The sequence below is a fragment of the Salmo salar genome, chromosome 18 (assembly GCF_965601325.2).
Source record: "Salmo salar chromosome 18, fSalSal1, whole genome shotgun sequence".
Classification (NCBI taxonomy): Eukaryota; Metazoa; Chordata; class Actinopteri; order Salmoniformes; family Salmonidae; genus Salmo; species Salmo salar.
In genome coordinates, this window is record NC_138308.1 from 34,250,001 (window position 1) to 34,269,855 (window position 19,855).

General features: G+C 43.1%; 1 protein-coding gene across 5 annotated transcripts in view; it reads right to left on the reverse strand.

Annotated features, from left to right (window-relative positions):
• LOC106560286 (adhesion G protein-coupled receptor B3) overlaps nt 1-19,855 on the reverse strand; it is a 352,944-nt gene that overhangs the window by 160,042 nt on the left and 173,047 nt on the right. For all 5 annotated transcript variants that reach the window (XM_082964912.1, XM_082964910.1, XM_082964911.1 and 2 more), the window contains one exon: nt 3,988-4,134. In XM_082964912.1, coding sequence (XP_082821038.1) covers nt 3,988-4,134 — 147 coding nt within the window. The remainder of the gene's footprint in view (nt 1-3,987; nt 4,135-19,855) is intronic.

A 19,855-nucleotide genomic window follows, 5' to 3' on the forward strand; every position in this document is an offset into this window, starting at 1 on the left:
CTGTTGGGGGAGGTGCACTTGATTCAGAAGCCCTGTGGGTGGTAGGTGCACTTGATTCAGAAGCCCTGTTGGGGGAGGTGCACTTGATTCAGAAGCCCTGTTGGTGGGAGGTGCACTTGATTCAGAAGCCCTGTTGGGGGAGATGCACTTGATTCAGAAGCCCTGTTGGTGCTGGTGCACTTGATTCAGAAGCCCTGTTGGCGGGAGGTGCACTTGATTCAGAAGCCCTGTTGGTGCTGGTGCACTTGATTCAGAAGCCCTGTTGGCGGGAGGTGCACTTGATTCAGAAGCCCTGTTGGGGGAGGTGCACTTGATTCAGAAGCCCTGTGGGTGGTAGGTGCACTTGATTCAGAAGCCCTGTTGGTGGGAGGTGCACTTGATTCAGAAGCCCTGTTGGCGGGAGGTGCACATGATTCAGAAGCCCTGTGGGTGGTAGGTGCACTTGATTCAGAAGCCCTGTTGGTGCTGGTGCACTTGATTCAGAAGCCCTGTTGGGGGAGGTGCACTTGATTCAGAAGCCCTGTTGGGGGAGGTGCACTTGATTCAGAAGCCCTGTTGGTGGGAGGTGCACTTGATTCAGAAGCCCTGTTGGTGGGAGGTGCACTTGATTCAGAAGCCCTGTTAGTGCTGGTGCACTTGATTCAGAAGCCCTGTATACGGGTAAGCAAAGTGTTCCCATTTTGAACCATTTCATTGTGCCTACGGCTCCCACAACCTCGGCCATACTGGCCTACATGAGATTTCATAACTCTTAAAACAATGACCAGAGAGAGACTGTCAACAGAAAATAACTGCTTTTTTTATGAGTGAGTTCATGTCTAAGTTTATTCAGCACTGTCAACACTGTTATTATTCAACGCTATTACAAAGCAGAAAACTTGCTTCTCCTATCTTCCACTCGCGCTGCAATGAATGAGTAACGATGTGTATCGATAGCCCTGCGTTTTTATTATTATTAGCAGCTTGTCGTGTCTATTTCAATATTGAGGAATATTTCACTTTCTCTGGTCATAGGAACGACATGAATTTGTGCATGAGGCAGATGTGGTGTGACTCGAGTTTTGAAATCAGGTGAAAGACAGTGTCCCTTCTCTCTGGTCAGTTTCACCGGAGGAAAGGAAGGAGAGAGCAGGGACCGTGAGAGGAGGACCCTCTGCTGTTCTCTCCCTCTTTCTGCTGAGACTAATGCAGTGTTCAAAACAAATCTCTGACTTCCGACTTCAGTGCATTCAAGACAACTGGGAACTCTGAAAAAACTTGGAATTCCAAGTCGGAAACTCCGGCATCTTTCTGGGGCTCCGACTTTCCGACCTGAAGAGCACTCTTTGACTTCATTTTTTCCCGAGTTCCCCCAGTTGTCTTGAAAGCACCATGACCATCAGATGCAGGTACCATCAGTCCTGTAAAATAAAATTGCAAATTATTTGCAAATTATTTACATTTATGCGAGGCACCTTCCCAACTGCTCTCATGTCACCACGCTCCTCCGCACCCTCCACTGGCTTCCAGTTGAAGCTCTCATCCACTACATGACCATGGGGCTTCCCTACGGAACAGCAAGAGGAACTGCCCCTCCCTACCTCCCTATCTGCTCATCCACTACATGACCATGGGGCTTCCCTACGGAACAGCAAGAGGAACTGCCCCTCCCTAACTTCAGGCTATTCTCAAACCCCAACCCAAGGTCTCTTGGCCCTCCCACCACATACGGGAGGGCAGCTCCCGCTCAGCCCAATCCAAGCTCTTCTCTGTCCTGGCACCCCAATGGTGGAACCAGCTTCCCCCTGAAGCTAGGACAACAAAGCCCCCCCCCTTGTAGCTACATTATTGTGGGGAAATGTACTTTTTATGCCTGTGATATGTGGTTGTCCCACCTAGCTATCTTGAGATGAATGCACTAACTGAAATCTAATATGTTCTGAGAAGAACAATATTGGCAGGCCAGTTATATAGCCAATATGCTGTGATAATGTATTAGGCCTACTGCACAAACCTCATTCCTACAAAACTGTTTTTATTAGGTTAATGTTCCATTTTTTAAGTCATGTTTAAAAAGAATCTGAGTGGTAGATCTAGGCTTGCTTTCTGACTGCAAAAGTGATCTTGACTCTGCTGTAAGGCAGCGATATGGAGGCTGTCGACACCTGTTGGAGCAGTTCTCTGGATCTCTGCTCCAAATGGAACCCTATTCCCTACAGAGGACACTTGGGCTCTGGTTAAAAGTAGTGCCCTATATTGGGATTAGGGTGCTACTTGGGAGGCTACCTGGATAGTTCTCCTTGCTAAACTTCTTGGCCACTCAGTAAGAGTGAGATGGTTTTCGGCATTGAGTTAGAAAATCAACTGACATTTTGTCTATCATTGATACAGTCCAGACAAGACTGATTAAGCCAGTTAACCAAATTGTCTGTCACAGTCACATACACTCGGCTCTGCACTGGCATGGTTTAAAAGGATACAAACATCAGCGGAGGCTGCTGAGGGGAGGACGGCTCATAATAATGGCTGGAACGGAGCGAATGAAATGGCATCAAACACGTGGAAACCTTTTGTTTGATTCCATTCCACTCCTGCTTTAAGCGCTTTGAGATTGGGTTAATAAGGGAACTACAATATCTTTGGTTCTGCTTGTTTGCCAGGTCTCATTTACACAATTATTATCATAGAGTCATGGTAGATGTTGTCGATCACTGGCGTTGCTATACTGTAGCTGGGTCATTCCTACCGTACAGTGCCTTTTCTGTCTCCAGGAAATATCACTGCTTATTTATTGTAAAATGTGGATTCCAGAAGGATTTTAATATAAGGTCAGATGTCCTTTTCCTTAAAAACACAAAATATCTTGAAAGGGAATATTATGCATTTTTAACACGTTTTTGTGGACGTAGGTGTTTTTGCGATGTTCCTAGGTATTATTCATCAACTTCCATGAGAAATATGTCATTGTCTTATAGTCTTAGTTAAATTTTCTCTCAGAAATTATAGAGAAAGTTCACAACATTTTTAAATATGTTAGATAGAGAAGTTCACCATTATGCTAGCTCAATCTTGCTCCACATTTCCACGCTGTTAGTTTCCACCCTGTTAGTTTCCACCCTGTTAGGGTTGTGCACCTAACAGGTTGGAAAATGCACCTAAAAGAATAGGTGCCTGAGCTTGACCAATATGTTTTTCTGAAAATCAAACATGTCCTTTTTCTGATAGAATCATATTTATATATATATATACAGTATATATACGCTTCCCCCCAAAGGTTATGATGTCCATAAGGCACAGGGTAGGAACGACCCAGGTAGTGCTGGCATTAGGAATGGAATGCTAGGTTTACAGTTGTACGCCACTAGATTCTAGAATGTTGGTCAAACTCCAGGCATTCTATTTTGATCAGTGGGGTCACATGATGGAGCAACAAAGGGGTCATTCTAGAGGAACTAGCTACACATAATCAGCCATGACTACTGGACATTTGGAAATGAACCAATTTCTTACTGCACGAGTTCCAAATGCTGCTCAAAATACAGTAAAGGACATGGTTAAACACAGCCTGAAGAAGAGTCTCCTTATCCTGCTCCTGCTCCACCTCTTCTCCTCTTCCTCCTCCTCCTCGTCATCATCACTACCACCATATTCATATTCATCATCATCATCACCACCACCACCAACATCATCATCATCATCACCACTACCACCATATTCATATTCATCATCATCATCATCACCACCACCACCATCATCATCATCATCATCACCACTACCACCACCATATTCATCATCATCATCATCATCATCATCATCATCTTAACACTACCATCATCATCACTACCACCATATTCATATTCATCATCATCATCACCACCACCATCATCATCATCACCACTACCACCATATTCATATTCATCATCATCATAATCACCACCACCATCATCATCATCACCACCACTACCACCATATTCATATTCAACACCATCATCATCATGGTTGTGTTACCTGTAGACTGTGGTAGAAAGATGCCCTTGGGGATAACCACCTTGTCCTCAGAGTTCCTGGCCCAGTCCACCATGCCTTTACGTCCCTTCATAGGGAAGTTGATGTCAGTCATCACAGACACTGCCGGGAGCCTCTGGATGCTGGCCACTGAGGGTGACAAAACAAGGGAGGGAATTAGTTCGCTTAGGTTTAGTTCATGCTGCATAAAATCTTGCAGTTTACATATAGACAAGAAAGTTAAATGGATAACAAAATAATTACACCCACGAAAGGAATACATGAACAATATTATATTTTTCCATTTATGTTGTCCACACATTATCACAAAACACTATTCAATTCAATTCAAAAGGCTTTATTGACATGGGAAACGTGTACATTGCCAAAGCAAGTGAAATAGATAATAAACAATCAGAAAGAGAACAGTAAACTTTACACTCACAACGGCTTTAAAGGAACAGAGCCATTTCAAATGTCATTATGAGTGTAGCATATAGCTATGTACAGTGTTGTAACGTATCCTGTATGAGTGACAGGCAAAGGATGCTTCCTGACTGTCAAAAAGCATCTATATAGGCCTAGATGTTCTCTTGATAAAACCTCAGTGCTTTCTGAGGCTGTTGTTGCTCCACAGAATATGACTTCAGCCTCCAGACAAACTCTCAGTTCCCACCATGTACTTGCTAACTTGTAAATAGTGTGAAGTTTAGTTCACACACTGAGTGTCAGAAAGACAGTGCTGTAACACAGACCTGGGTTCAAATACTATTTAATATAAGTTCAAATACTTTATATGGGTTCGATTGAGCTTGCCTGGTCTAATGAACCAATTTAAATGTCCCCAAACTGCAAACCCCACCCATCTGGCACCCCAGGCAGACTCAAGCAAACACTCAAAGTATTTGAAAGATTTCAATTTAGTATTTGAACTCAGGTCTGCTGGAGCATCAGTGCAATGTGAATCTCCATCACCCCATATGCTGATGGAACTCATTAACAATCAGTGCTTAATTTGAGCTGGATCCTGATGGAGCACCTCTCCATTCTGGACTGTTTTGTTCCGGAACCTACTTGTCCGGATCCAGTACCGACATGAAAAAAAAGAGACTGTTTTCAATATAAAAATGTGAATAAAAAGGGATCAGAGTTCATTCCAGTTGCCTCTTCCCTAATTCTCCTGCCCCCTAAAATAAACATAATGTGAAAACGTCTATTTTCAGCCCGAACCTGATATTCTAAGAATTCATTTGTGTTGGGCCGGCCCGGGCTTATGGTTTGCACAACATTATAGGCATGTTTGAGACCAAGGCGTGGCCGGTACTGTGGTGAGAGAGAGAAGCGAACCTGTATCTCACTCAGAACTAGAATGAGATTCCCTTTCTATGATCTCTCCCAGTCTCTGCTAGACATCAGCCTGCAACTCTCATCTCTCCAGCATTGCACTTAATTTCTTTCCTTATAGAATCATAGCCATGACAAGGGTGCTGGAGGAGCTTCAGTACCTCTGATTAATTTAAATAAATTTGCCAAGTTATAGAATTACTGCTGTCAGTTCAGAAAGAAATGAAATACTGCAGAATACTACACCAGGAGTAGGCCTATAATTTAGACACAGAGGATTAAGAAGCAAAAAAAAAGTGCCTAGCTGGCGATTGTGTTCATGTAACCCAATCACAAAGTATATAGCCCGGGAACGCACGACAACTCTGTCAATAAACAGCATGCAGCCAGAACCAGGCTTTCACAATATTTCAAATACAATTGTGGAAAAACACAGGTCGGAAAGCAAATGGCTCCTGCCTAAAGGAGAAGACTCTAATCTGACTGTAGACCATTAAAATATTTGATAAACTTCCAAATAGGCCTACTGAGCAAACAGAGAGACAGGCTTTCAGCATGAGAGTATTGGCCATCGGCGGCCAGTGAGCTGTGCATCATTGGGTGAGTCAGTGAAACTGGAAAGCTTTTCTCGGACTGTCATTTCCTCCTCATATTGTACAATAAGTCTCCACACACCTAGGCCTAGGCTATTGATGGATTCAAGATTAGGTCGTTTTTATTGATATCAGTTTGTCAGTGTCAAAGTAGCCTGTCATTTCGATCATTTGTGCGGTATAAAAAAATATTATTCTAAAGTAATATAAAATGATGTACAATTGCACGAAATGTCTTTATAAAAGGCCATTCTTCCTGGACCCAAGTACAATGTTTTTGTCACGTCCTGACCATAGAAAGCTGTTATTTTCTATGGTAGAGTAGGTCAGGGCGTGACAGGTTTTTTTTCTAGTTTAGATTTTCTATGTTGTTATGTTCTAGTTTTTGTATTTCTATGTTGTTGTTTTTTGGGATGATCTCCAATTAGAGGCAGCTGGTCATCGTTGTCTCTAATTGGAGATCATACTTAAGTAGTTGTTTTTCCCACCTGGGTTTGTGGGAGATTGTTTTTGAGTTAGTGTATGTTGCACCGCTTTGTCACGGTTTGTTGTTTTTGTTCTTTAGTTTGTTTGTGTATCTTGCATAGTTTCACAGTTCAATAAAATATGTGGAACGATACACACGCTGCACTTTGGTCCCATTCTTCAGAAAGCCGTGACAGTTTTTCCCCATGTGACAACTTCTGTAAGGCCTCTACTCTAATCCTGTATGTCACTACACAAATGCAATGACATGCACTGCTTTATTATAATGTTCCAGTACTTCAGAGCCCCCTAAGGTCACCCCCCTCTCACAACCTCAGAGCCCCCCAGGTCACCCCCCTCTCACGACCTCAGTGCCCCCCAGGTCACCCCCCTCTCACGACCTCAGAGCCCCCCAGGTCACCCCCTTCTCACGACCTCAGAGCCCCCCAGGTCACCCCCTCTCACGACCTCAGAGCCCCCCAGGTCACCCAACTCTCACAACCTAATGGTGGAGTCTGACTTTAATGTTGGAGTCTGACTTTAATGGTGGAGTCTGACTTTAATGGTGGAGTCTGACTTTGATGGTGGAGTCTGACTTTGATGGTGGAGTCTGACTTTAAGGTTGGAGTCTGACTTTAAGGTTGGAGTCTGACTTTAAGGTTGGAGTCTGACTTTAATGGTGGAGTCTGACTTTGATGGTGGAGTCTGACTTTAAGGGTGGAGTCTGACTTTAAGGGTGGAGTCTGACTTTAATGTTGGAGTCTGACTTTAATGGTGGAGTCTGACTTTAATGGTGGAGTCTGACTTTGATGGTGGAGTCTGACTTTAATGTTGGAGTCTGACTTTAATGTTGGAGTCTGACTTTAATGGTGGAGTCTGACTTTAATGGTGGAGTCTGACTTTAAGGGAGGAGTCTGACTTTAAGGTTGGAGTCTGACTTTAATGTTGGAGTCTGACTTTAAGGTTGGAGTCTGACTTTAATGTTGGAGTCTGACTTTAAGGGTGGAGTCTGACTTTAAGGGTGGAGTTTGACTTTAATTGTGGGAGTCTGACTTTAATGGTGGAGTCTGACTTTAATGGTGGAGTCTGACTTTAATGGTGGAGTCTGACTTTAATAGTGGAGTCTGACTTTAATAGTGGAGTCTGACTTTAATAGTGGAGTCTGACTTTAATAGTGGAGTCTGACTTTAATAGTGGAGTCTGACTTTAATGGTGGAGTCTGACTTTAATGGTGGAGTGTGACTTTAATGGTGGAGTCTGTGTATATAAACTTCCCTGCAATGACAGCTTCTATGCCACTCCGTTTCCAATCCACTTTCAGGCTCCAGCAATCAGGTAAGATATTGTCTCTGTCTCAAATGGCACTGATAGTGCTTTGGCTAAAAGTAGTGCAATAAATAGGGAAGAGGGTGCCATTTGGGATGCAAAACACTTTTGCCAGTGTATATAATAATGTGTAATAGTTACCAGTGTTGTGTTAAGATTGAGAGTTATCCTCTCTGTCTAAAGCCAAACTTATCCCATACATTGTTTATTTGGCTGAAAAGCATTTCAAACCATGAAGGAAGGCATCACACCCAAACTATGTTCATTTTCAGAATAAAGAATGAATACATTTCTAACCAAAATAAGATTTTATAATCTACTAACATTGTCCTCCAACAGAGGCTGAATAAAATCATATCAAAAGCTTTCACACATGACTGTAGAATGTACAACACTCAGACATGACTGTAGACTGTATAACACTCAGTCATGACTGTAGACTGTACAACACTCACACATGACTGTAGACTGTACAACACTCACACATGACTGTAGACTGTACAACACTCAGATATGACTGTAGACTGTACAACACTCAGATATGACTGTAGACTGTACACCACTCAGACATGACTGTAGACTGTACAACACTCAGACATGACTGTAGACTGTACAACACTCAGACATGACTGTAGACTGTACAACAATCAGACATGACTGTAGACTGTACAACACTCAGACATGACTGTAGACTGTACAACACTCAGATATGACTGTAGACTGTACAACACCCAGACATGACTGTAGACTGTACAACACTCAGACATGACTGTAGACTGTACAACACTCAGATATGACTGTAGACTGTACAACACCCAGACATGACTGTAGACTGTACAACACTCAGACATGACTGTAGACTGTACAACTACTCAGACATGACTGTGGACTGTACAACACTCACACATGACTGTAGACTGTACAACACTCAGAAATGAATGTAGACTGTACAACACTCAGACATGACTGTAGACTGTACAACACTCAGATATGACTGTAGACTGTACAACACTCAGACATGACTGTAGACTGTACAACACTCAGACATGACTGTAGACTGTACAACAATCAGACATGACTGTAGACTGTACAACACTCAGACATGACTGTAGACTGTACAACAATCAGACATGACTGTAGACTGCACAACAATCAGACATGACTGTAGACTGCACAACAATCAGACATGACTGTAGACTGTACAACAATCAGACATGACTGTAGACTGCACAACACTCAGACATGACTGTAGACTGTACAACACTCAGACATGACTGTAGACTGTATAACACTCAGACATGACTGTAGACTGTACAACACTCAGACATGACTGTAGACTGTACAACACTCAGACATGACTTTAGACTGTACAACATTCACACATGACTGTAGACTGTACAACACTCAGACATGACTGTAGACTGTACAACACTCAGACATGACTGTAGACTGTACAACAATCAGACATGACTGTAGACTGTACAACAATCAGACATGACTGTAGACTGTACAACACTCAGACATGACTGTAGATTGTACAACACTCAGACATGACTGTAGACTGTACAACACTCAGACATGACTGTAGACTGTACAACACTCAGACATGACTGTAGACTGCACAACACTCAGACATGACTGTAGACTGCACAACAATCAGACATGAATGTAGACTGCACAACACTCAGACATGACTGTAGACTGTATAACACTCAGACATGACTGTAGACTGTACAACACTCAGACATGACTGTACAACACTCAGACATGACTGTAGACTGTACAACACTCAGACATGACTGTAGACTGTACAACACTCAGACATGACTGTAGATTGTACAACACTCAGACATGACTGTAGACTGTACAACACTAAGACATGACTGTAGACTGCACAACACTCAGACATGACTGTAGACTGCACAACAATCAGACATGAATGTAGACTGCACAACACTCAGACATGACTGTAGACTGTATACCACTCAGACATGACTGTAGACTGTACAACACTCAGACATGACTGTACAACACTCAGACATGACTGTAGACTGAACAACACTCAGACATGACTGTAGACTGTACAACATTCACACATGACTGTAGACTGTACAACACTCAGACATGACTGTAGACTGCACAACACTCAGACATGACTGTAGACTGCACAACACTCAGACATGACTGTAGACTGTACAACACTCAGACATGACTGTAGACTGTGCAGCATTCACACATGACTGTAGACTGAACAACACTCAGACATGACTGTAGACTGTACAACACTCAGACATGACTGTAGACTGTACAAAAAACAGACATGACTGTAGACTGCACAACACTCAGACATGACTGTACAACACTCAGACATGACTGTAGACTGTACAACACTAAGACATGACTGTAGATTGTACAACACTCAGACATGACTCTAGACTGTACAACACTCAGACATGACTGTAGACTGCACAACACTCAGACATGACTGTAGACTGCACAACACTCAGACATGACTGTAGACTGCACAACACTCAGACATGACTGTAGACTGCACAACAATCAGACATGAATGTAGACTGCACAACACTCAGACATGACTCTAGACTGTATAACACTCAGACATGACTGTAGACTGTACAACACTCAGACATGACTGTACAACACTCAGACATGACTGTAGACTGTACAACACTCAGACATGACTGTAGACTGTACAACATTCACACATGACTGTAGACTGCACAACACTCAGACATGACTGTAGACTGTACAACACTCAGACATGACTGTAGATTGTACAACACTCAGACATGACTGTAGACTGTACAACACTAAGACATGACTGTAGACTGCACAACACTCAGACATGACTGTAGACTGCACAACAATCAGACATGAATGTAGACTGCACAACACTCAGACATGACTGTAGACTGTATACCACTCAGACATGACTGTAGACTGTACAACACTCAGACATGACTGTACAACACTCAGACATGACTGTAGACTGAACAACACTCAGACATGACTGTAGACTGTACAACATTCACACATGACTGTAGACTGTACAACACTCAGACATGACTGTAGACTGCACAACACTCAGACATGACTGTAGACTGCACAACACTCAGACATGACTGTAGACTGTACAACACTCAGACATGACTGTAGACTGTACAGCATTCACACATGACTGTAGACTGAACAACACTCAGACATGACTGTAGACTGTACAACACTCAGACATGACTGTAGACTGTACAAAAAACAGACATGACTGTAGACTGCACAACACTCAGACATGACTGTACAACACTCAGACATGACTGTAGACTGTACAACACTCAGACATGACTGTAGACTGTACAACACTCAGACATGACTGTACAACACTCAGACATGACTGTAGACTGAACAACACTCAGACATGACTGTAGACTGTACAACATTCACACATGACTGTAGACTGTACAACACTCAGACATGACTGTAGACTGCACAACACTCAGACATGACTGTAGACTGCACAACACTCAGACATGACTGTAGACTGTACAACACTCAGACATGACTGTAGACTGTACAGCATTCACACATGACTGTAGACTGAACAACACTCAGACATGACTGTAGACTGTACAACACTCAGACATGACTGTAGACTGTACAAAAAACAGACATGACTGTAGACTGCACAACACTCAGACATGACTGTACAACACTCAGACATGACTGTAGACTGTACAACACTCAGACATGACTGTAGATTGTACAACACTCAGACATGACTCTAGACTGTACAACACTCAGACATGACTGTAGACTGCACAACACTCAGACATGACTGTAGACTGCACAACAATCAGACATGAATGTAGACTGCACAACACTCAGACATGACTGTAGACTGTATAACACTCAGACATGACTGTAGACTGTACAACGCTCAGACATGACTGTTCAACACTCAGACATGACTGTAGACTGTACAACACTCAGACATGACTGTAGACTGTACAACACTCAGACATGACTGTAGACTGTACAACATTCACACATGACTGTAGACTGTACAACACTCAGACATGACTGTAGACTGCACAACACTCAGACATGACTGTAGACTGCACAACACTCAGACATGACTGTAGACTGTACAACACTCAGACATGACTGTAGACTGTACAACATTCACACATGACTGTAGACTGAACAACACTCAGACATGACTGTAGACTGTACAACACTCAGACATGACTGTAGACTGTACAACATTCACACATGACTGTAGACTGAACAACACTCAGACATGACTGTAGACTGTACAACACTCAGACATGACTGTAGACTGTACAACACACAGACATGACTGTAGACTGCACAACACTCAGACATGACTGTACAACACTCAGACATGACTGTAGACTTTACAATACTCACACATGACTGTAGACTGCACAACACTCAGACATGACTGTAGACTGTACAACACTCAGACATGACTGTAGACTGTACAACACTCAGACATGACTGTAGACTGCACAACACTCAGACATGACTGTAGACTGTACAACACTCAGACATGACTGCAGACTGCACAACACTCAGACATGACTGTAGACTGTACAACACTCAGACATGACTGTAGACTGCACAACACTCAGACATGACTGTAGACTGTACAACACTCAGACATGACTGTAGACTGTATAACACTCAGACATGACTGTAGACTGTACAACAATCAGACATGACTGTAGACTGCACAACACTCAGACATGACTGTAGACTGTACAACACTCAGACATGACTGTAGATTGTACAACACTCAGACATGACTGTAGACTGTACAACACTCAGACATGACTGTAGACTGCACAACACTCAGACATGACTGTAGACTGCACAACAATCAGACATGAATGTAGACTGCACAACACTCAGACATGACTGTAGACTGTATAACACTCAGACATGACTGTAGACTGTACAACACTCAGACATGACTGTACAACACTCAGACATGACTGTAGACTGTACAACACTCAGACATGACTGTAGACTGTACAACACTCAGACATGACTGTAGATTGTACAACACTCAGACATGACTGTAGACTGTACAACACTCAGACATGACTGTAGACTGCACAACACTCAGACATGACTGTAGACTGCACAACAATCAGACATGAATGTAGACTGCACAACACTCAGACATGACTGTAGACTGTATAACACTCAGACATGACTGTAGACTGTACAACACTCAGACATGACTGTACAACACTCAGACATGACTGTAGACTGTACAACACTCAGACATGACTGTAGACTGTACAACATTCACACATGACTGTAGACTGTACAACACTCAGACATGACTGTAGACTGCACAACACTCAGACATGACTGTAGACTGCACAACACTCAGACATGACTGTAGACTGTACAACACTCAGACATGACTGTAGACTGCACAACACTCAGACGACGTGACTGTACAACACTCAGACATGACTGTAGACTGTACAACACTCACACATGACTGTAGACTGCACAACACTCAGACATGACTGTAGACTGTACAACACTCACACATGACTGTAGACTGTACAACACTCAGACATGACTGTAGACTGTACAACACTCAGACATGACTGTAGACTGCACAACACTCAGACATGACTGTAGACTGTACAACACTCAGACATGACTGTAGACTGCACAACACTCAGACATGACTGTAGACTGTACAACACTCAGACATGACTGTAGAATGCACAACACTCAGACATGACTGTAGACTGTACAACACTCAGACATGACTGTAGACTGTATAACACTCAGACATGACTGTAGACTGCACAACACTCAGACATGACTGTAGACTGTATAACACTCAGACATGAATGTAGACTGTACAACACTCAGACATGACTGTAGACTGAGCAACAATCAGACATGACTGTAGACTGCACAACACTCAGACATGACTGTAGACTGTACAACACTCAGACATGACTGTAGACTGCACAACACTCAGACATGACTGTAGACTGCTCAACAATCAGACATGAATGTAGACTGCACAACACTCAGACATGACTGTAGACTGTATAACACTGAGACATGACTGTAGTCTGTGCAACACTCAGACATGACTGTACAACACTCAGACATGACTGTACAACACTTAGACATGACTGTAGACTGCACAACACTCAGACATGACTGTAGACTGTACAACACTCAGACATGACTGTAGACTGTACAACACTCAGACATGACTGTAGACTGCACAACACTCAGACATGACTGTAGACTGCACAACACTCAGACATGACTGTAGACTGTACAACACTCAGACATGACTGTAGACTGCACAACACTCAGACATGACTGTAGACTGCACAGGGGCGGAAATCCCGAGGGGGATGGGGGGGACACGACCCCCCCATCCTGGGAAATATATGATTTGTCCCCCCCAATATATCACTGAAACATAACTATGTAATTTAAATAATATTAATAATACGCAATGAAAGCAATTGTGCTGATTACAGACATTTAATAACGCGTTTTTAAGTTTCAAAAGATTGCAACCCCGCCACCCTTTGCCTCACAATGGTTTGATCCACTGCCAGTTCCTTAGTTGGCAAGGTAACAGAGGGGTCGTATCTACTGTCTGAAAGGCACTCAATGCACGTAACTGACGTGAGGTTAATCCAGTCAATCGCGCGCACACACTAGCTGAATATGCAGAGCTAGCGCGCAAATATTAACTATTAAGCTAGCTAGTACCTATTCCATTTATGTGGCATCGTCAAAGATGGAATCAGCATGCAGATGATGTAAGATAGTGCTTCAAAGTCCCTGTGATAAGGTTAGCGATAAACTGAAATCCAAACTGAATAGAACTACACTCTCTTCTACCATTGTCTTAAATATATTTAATGGTCTCGTTGCAAAAGCTAAATTGTCGCAAGTGAACTTTTTATTTATTTATTTATTTTATTTCACCTTTATTTAACCTGGGTAGCAAAGATTATAGCAAACACCACTGAAACTGAATTGGTGCTCGCTAGCTTTGCAAATTCAGCTATTGTTGGAAGCCAGCCAATATGAAACAAACTATTAAAATTACAAAAGGTTGCAGCATATGTTGTGTAAATGGTGAACTCATACAGCTGTCAACTCTTGTCATTTTAATCCGTTTCACATTTGCTAGCTACCTTTTAGATCGAAGCCCAAATAGAATGATTGAAGATGATAGAAGCCCATATCCTACTGTAAATAACCTACACACTGTGTGTGTAGCCAGCCAGACAGCCAGCCAGGTAGAAAAATGGCAGAAAAATAAAAGACGGACATCAGAGTATTTTTCAATACACCAAAACCCATAGTAAGAACCCTAGTAGCCTAATATCTCAAAGACTAGACCACTCTCAACTTAAACTGGTGACTGAACTAAGATTTGTTAAAAGGCAATGGTATTGCTGTTATGATTAGTTGTGTAGTTTTGGGTACCGGTAGTTAGGAGTACGGCAAACACCTTATTTCTTTGGTTCCTCAATATACATTTACCCTATTACAATGTAGGCTATGTGTTACAGCACTACTTTTGGTGTCCCCCTCAGGAATTGCGCTTGAGAAAATTTCATGTAATTGTCCCCTCCAAAGTTGATATCAGATTTTCGCCCCTGAGACTGCACAACACTCAGACATGACTGTAGACTGTACAACACTCAGACATGACTGTAGACTGTACAACATTCACACATGACTTAAGACTGAACAACACTCAGACATGACTGTAGACTGTACAACACTCAGACATGACTGTAGACTGCACAACACTCAGACATGACTGTACAACACTCAGACATGACTGTAGACTGTACAACACTCACACATGACTGTAGACTGTACAACACTCAGACATGACTGTAGACTGTACAACACTCAGACATGACTGTAGACTGCACAACACTCAGACATGACTGTAGACTGCACAACACTCAGACATGACTGTAGACTGTACAACACTCAGACATGACTGTAGACTGCACAACACTCAGACATGACTGTAGACTGCACAACACTCAGACATGACTGTACAACACTCAGACATGACTGTAGACTGTACAACACTCACACATGACTGTAGACTGTACAACACTCAGACATGACTGTAGACTGTACAACACTCAGACATGACTGTAGACTGTACAACACTCAGACATGACTGTAGACTGCACAACACTCAGACATGACTGTAGACTGTACAACACTCAGACATGACTGTAGACTGCACAACACTCAGACATGACTGTAGACTGCACAACACTCAGACATGACTGTACAACACTCAGACATGACTGTAGACTGTACAACACTCACACATGACTGTAGACTGTACAACACTCACACATGACTGTAGACTGTACAACACTCAGACATGACTGTAGACTGTACAACACTCAGACATGACTGTAGACTGCACAACACTCAGACATGACTGTAGACTGTACAACACTCAGACATGACTGTAGACTGCACAACACTCAGACATGACTGTAGACTGCACAACACTCAGACATGACTGTAGACTGCACAACACTCAGACATGACTGTAGACTGCACAACACTCAGACATGACTGTAGACTGTACAACACTCAGACATGACTGTAGACTGTATAACACTCAGACATGACTGTAGACTGCACAACACTCAGACATGACTGTAGACTGTATAACACTCAGACATGAATGTAGACTGTACAACACTCAGACATGACTGTAGACTGAACAACAATCAGACATGACTGTAGACTGTACAACACTCAGACATGAATGTAGACTGTACAACACTCACACATGACTGTAGACTGTACAACACTCAGACATGACTGTAGACTGTACAACACTCAGACATGACTGTAGACTGTACAACACTTAGACATGAATGTAAACTGTGCAACAATGACACACCAAAATCAAAGATCAGATTTAAAATTGACCAAAGCTGGAGAGGTAATCTATGTCAACACCTAGTTATCATGACGCTGCATCTCTGCTGTCCTAAAGAGCTAACGGTCCTAACCCTACACCAGGGGGTTGATGACATGGTTCAAGCCCCAGTCCTAACCCTACACCAGGGGTTTGATGACATGGTTCAAGCCCCAGTCCTAACCCTACACCAGGGGATTGATGACATGGTTCAAGCCCCCTTCCTAATCCAACACCAGGGGGTTGATGACATGGTTCAAGCCCCAGTCCTAACCCTACACCAGGGGGTTGATGACATGGTTCAAGCCCCAGTCCTAACCCTACACCAGGGGGTTGATGACATGGTTCAAGCCCCAGTCCTAACCCTACACCAGGGGGTTGATGACATGGTTCAAGCCCCCTTCCTAACCCTACACCAGGGGGTTGATGACAGTCTGGATGGTACTACAGTCCGGTGGTATTACAGTCTGGTCGTACAACAGTCTGATGGTACTACAGTCTGGTGGTATTACAGTCTGATGGTACTACAGTCTGATGGTACTACAGTCTGATGGTACTACAGTCTGATGGTATTACAGTCTGGTGGTACTATAGTCTGATGGTACTACAGTCTGATGGTACTACAGTTATAGTCTGATGGTACTACAGTCTGGTGGTACTACAGTCCGGTGGTACTACAGTCTGATGGTACTACAGTTTGATGGTACTACAGTCTGATGGTACTACAGTCTGATGGTACTACAGTCTGGTGGTTTTACAGTCTGGTGGTTTTACAGTCTGATGGTACTACAGTCTGATGGTACTACAGTCTGATGATACAACAGTCTGATGATACAACAGTCTGATGGTACTTCAATCTGATGTTAATACAGCTCGGTGGCACTACAGTCTGATTGTACTACAGTCTGATGGTACTACAACATGGTGGTACTACAGTCTGATGGTACTACAACATGGTGATTCTACAGTCTGATGGTACCATAGCATGGTGGTTCTACAGTCTGATGGTACTACAGTCTGATGGTACTACAGTCTGATGGTACCACAACATGTTGGTACTACAGTCTGATGGTACTACAGTCTGATGGTACTACAGCATGGTGGTTCTACAGTCTGATGGAACTACAGTCTGATGGAACTACAGTCTGATGTTACTACAGTCTGATGGTACTACAGTCTGGTGGTTTTATAGTCTGATGGTACTACAGTCTGATGGTTCTACAGTCTGATGGTATTACACTCTGATGGTACTAAAGTCTGATGGTACTACAGTCTGATGGTACTAGAGTCTGATGTTACTACATTCTTATGGTACTACAGTCTGATGGTACTACAGTTTGATGGTACTACAGTCTGACGGTACTACAGTCTGACGGTATTACAGTCTGACGGTACTACAGTCTGATGGTTTTACAGTCTGATGGTACTACAGTCTGATGGTACTACAGTCTGATGGTACTACAGTCTGATGGCACTACAGTCTGATGGCACTACAATCTGGTGGTACTACAGTCTGGTGGTACTACAGTCTGATTGCACTACAGCATGGTGGTTCTACAGTCTGATGGTACTACAGTCTGATTGTACTACAATCTGATGGTAATACAGCTTGGTGGTACTACAGTCTGATGGTACTACATTCTGATGGTACTACAGTCTGATGGTACCACAACATGGTGGTTCTACAGTCTGATTGTACTACAGTCTGATGGTAGTACAGCATGGTGGTTCTACAGTCTGATGGTACTACAGTCTGATGGTACTACAATCTGATGGTACTACAGTCTGATGGTACTACAGTCTGATGGTACTACAACATGGTTGTCCTTCAGTCTGATGGTACTACAACATGGTTGTCCTTCAGTCTGGGGAAGATGAGGCTAAGCCTGCAGAGCACCATTGTTCCTTGTCTCTCTAATGTAATTGGAAGTTTGGCAAAACTCCACGGACTGTAGGAGTGTGTTAGTGTGTGACAGTGTGGAAGGGAGGAGAGCGGAGAGAGAGAGAGAGAGAGAATGTGTGAGTATGTGTCTGTGTGTCAGCAGTATCATCAGAGCGACAGCGGGCATGGAATCACAGAGCACCATGGGACATGCCAGTCACAGAGAGTGGAGGTTCAGAGCACCAGATGTTGAGTGAAGCCACAATGGGTTGACAGTATTAGTCACAGGTCGCATTGAGAGACACACACACACACCGTGGTGGCGTGACAGCTTTAGACTAGGTCCCATTGTGAGTCACAGCAGGAGAGCAGAAGAAAAGGCCCTTTCAGGATGCTACCCGGTAACAGTCTAGATAAACAGGGCTCTACACACCATGGATGGGCCAGGCAGGAAGAAATAAAGCAATCATTTTGGTCTCCAGAACGGTTCTGAGAAAAGATTAATAAATAAACTGAATTGAATATTGTCTTTGAGAAAAACCCTCTTGTCTATCAAATGGATCCACACAAACCACTGTACACCATCATACAGATGTAGGATCTTATTTTGTCCAGTATTGTCACAACAAAATAATCCTGCAGCAACAGGATTTTAATGTTTAGTCCATAATGTCACTTGCTAGGTGTTAAGCGATTCGCTGGCCAAAAGTAATATACATAAAAAATGTGATACTGTTAATATAACTGTCAGGCCCTAATCTGTTTCACCTGTCTTTGGGATGGTCTCCACCCCCTCCAGGTGTCGCCAAGCTTCCCCATTATCCCCTGTGTATTTATACCTGTGTTCTCTGTTTGTCCAGTTTGTCAGTTTGTCTTGTTTGTCAAGTCAACCAGCGTTTTGTCTCAGCGCCTGCTTTTCCCCAGTTTCTCTTTTTCTCGCCCTCCTGGTTTTGACCCTTGCCTGTCATGACTCTGAGCCCGCCTGCCTGACCACTCTGCCTGCCCCTGACCCTGAGCCTTCCTGCCGATCTGTACCTTTGCACCACTACTCTGGATTATTGACCTCTGCCTGCCTTGACTTGTCGTTTGCCTGCCCCTGTTGCTGTAATAAACATTGTTACTTCAACACAGTCTGCATTTGGATCTTACCTGGAACGTGATAATAAATGCGTGTTAGCGTGGGTTGTCAGTAAATGTATGTAAATCACAAAGCTCATCAGCATTTCCTGCGATCAAATTAAG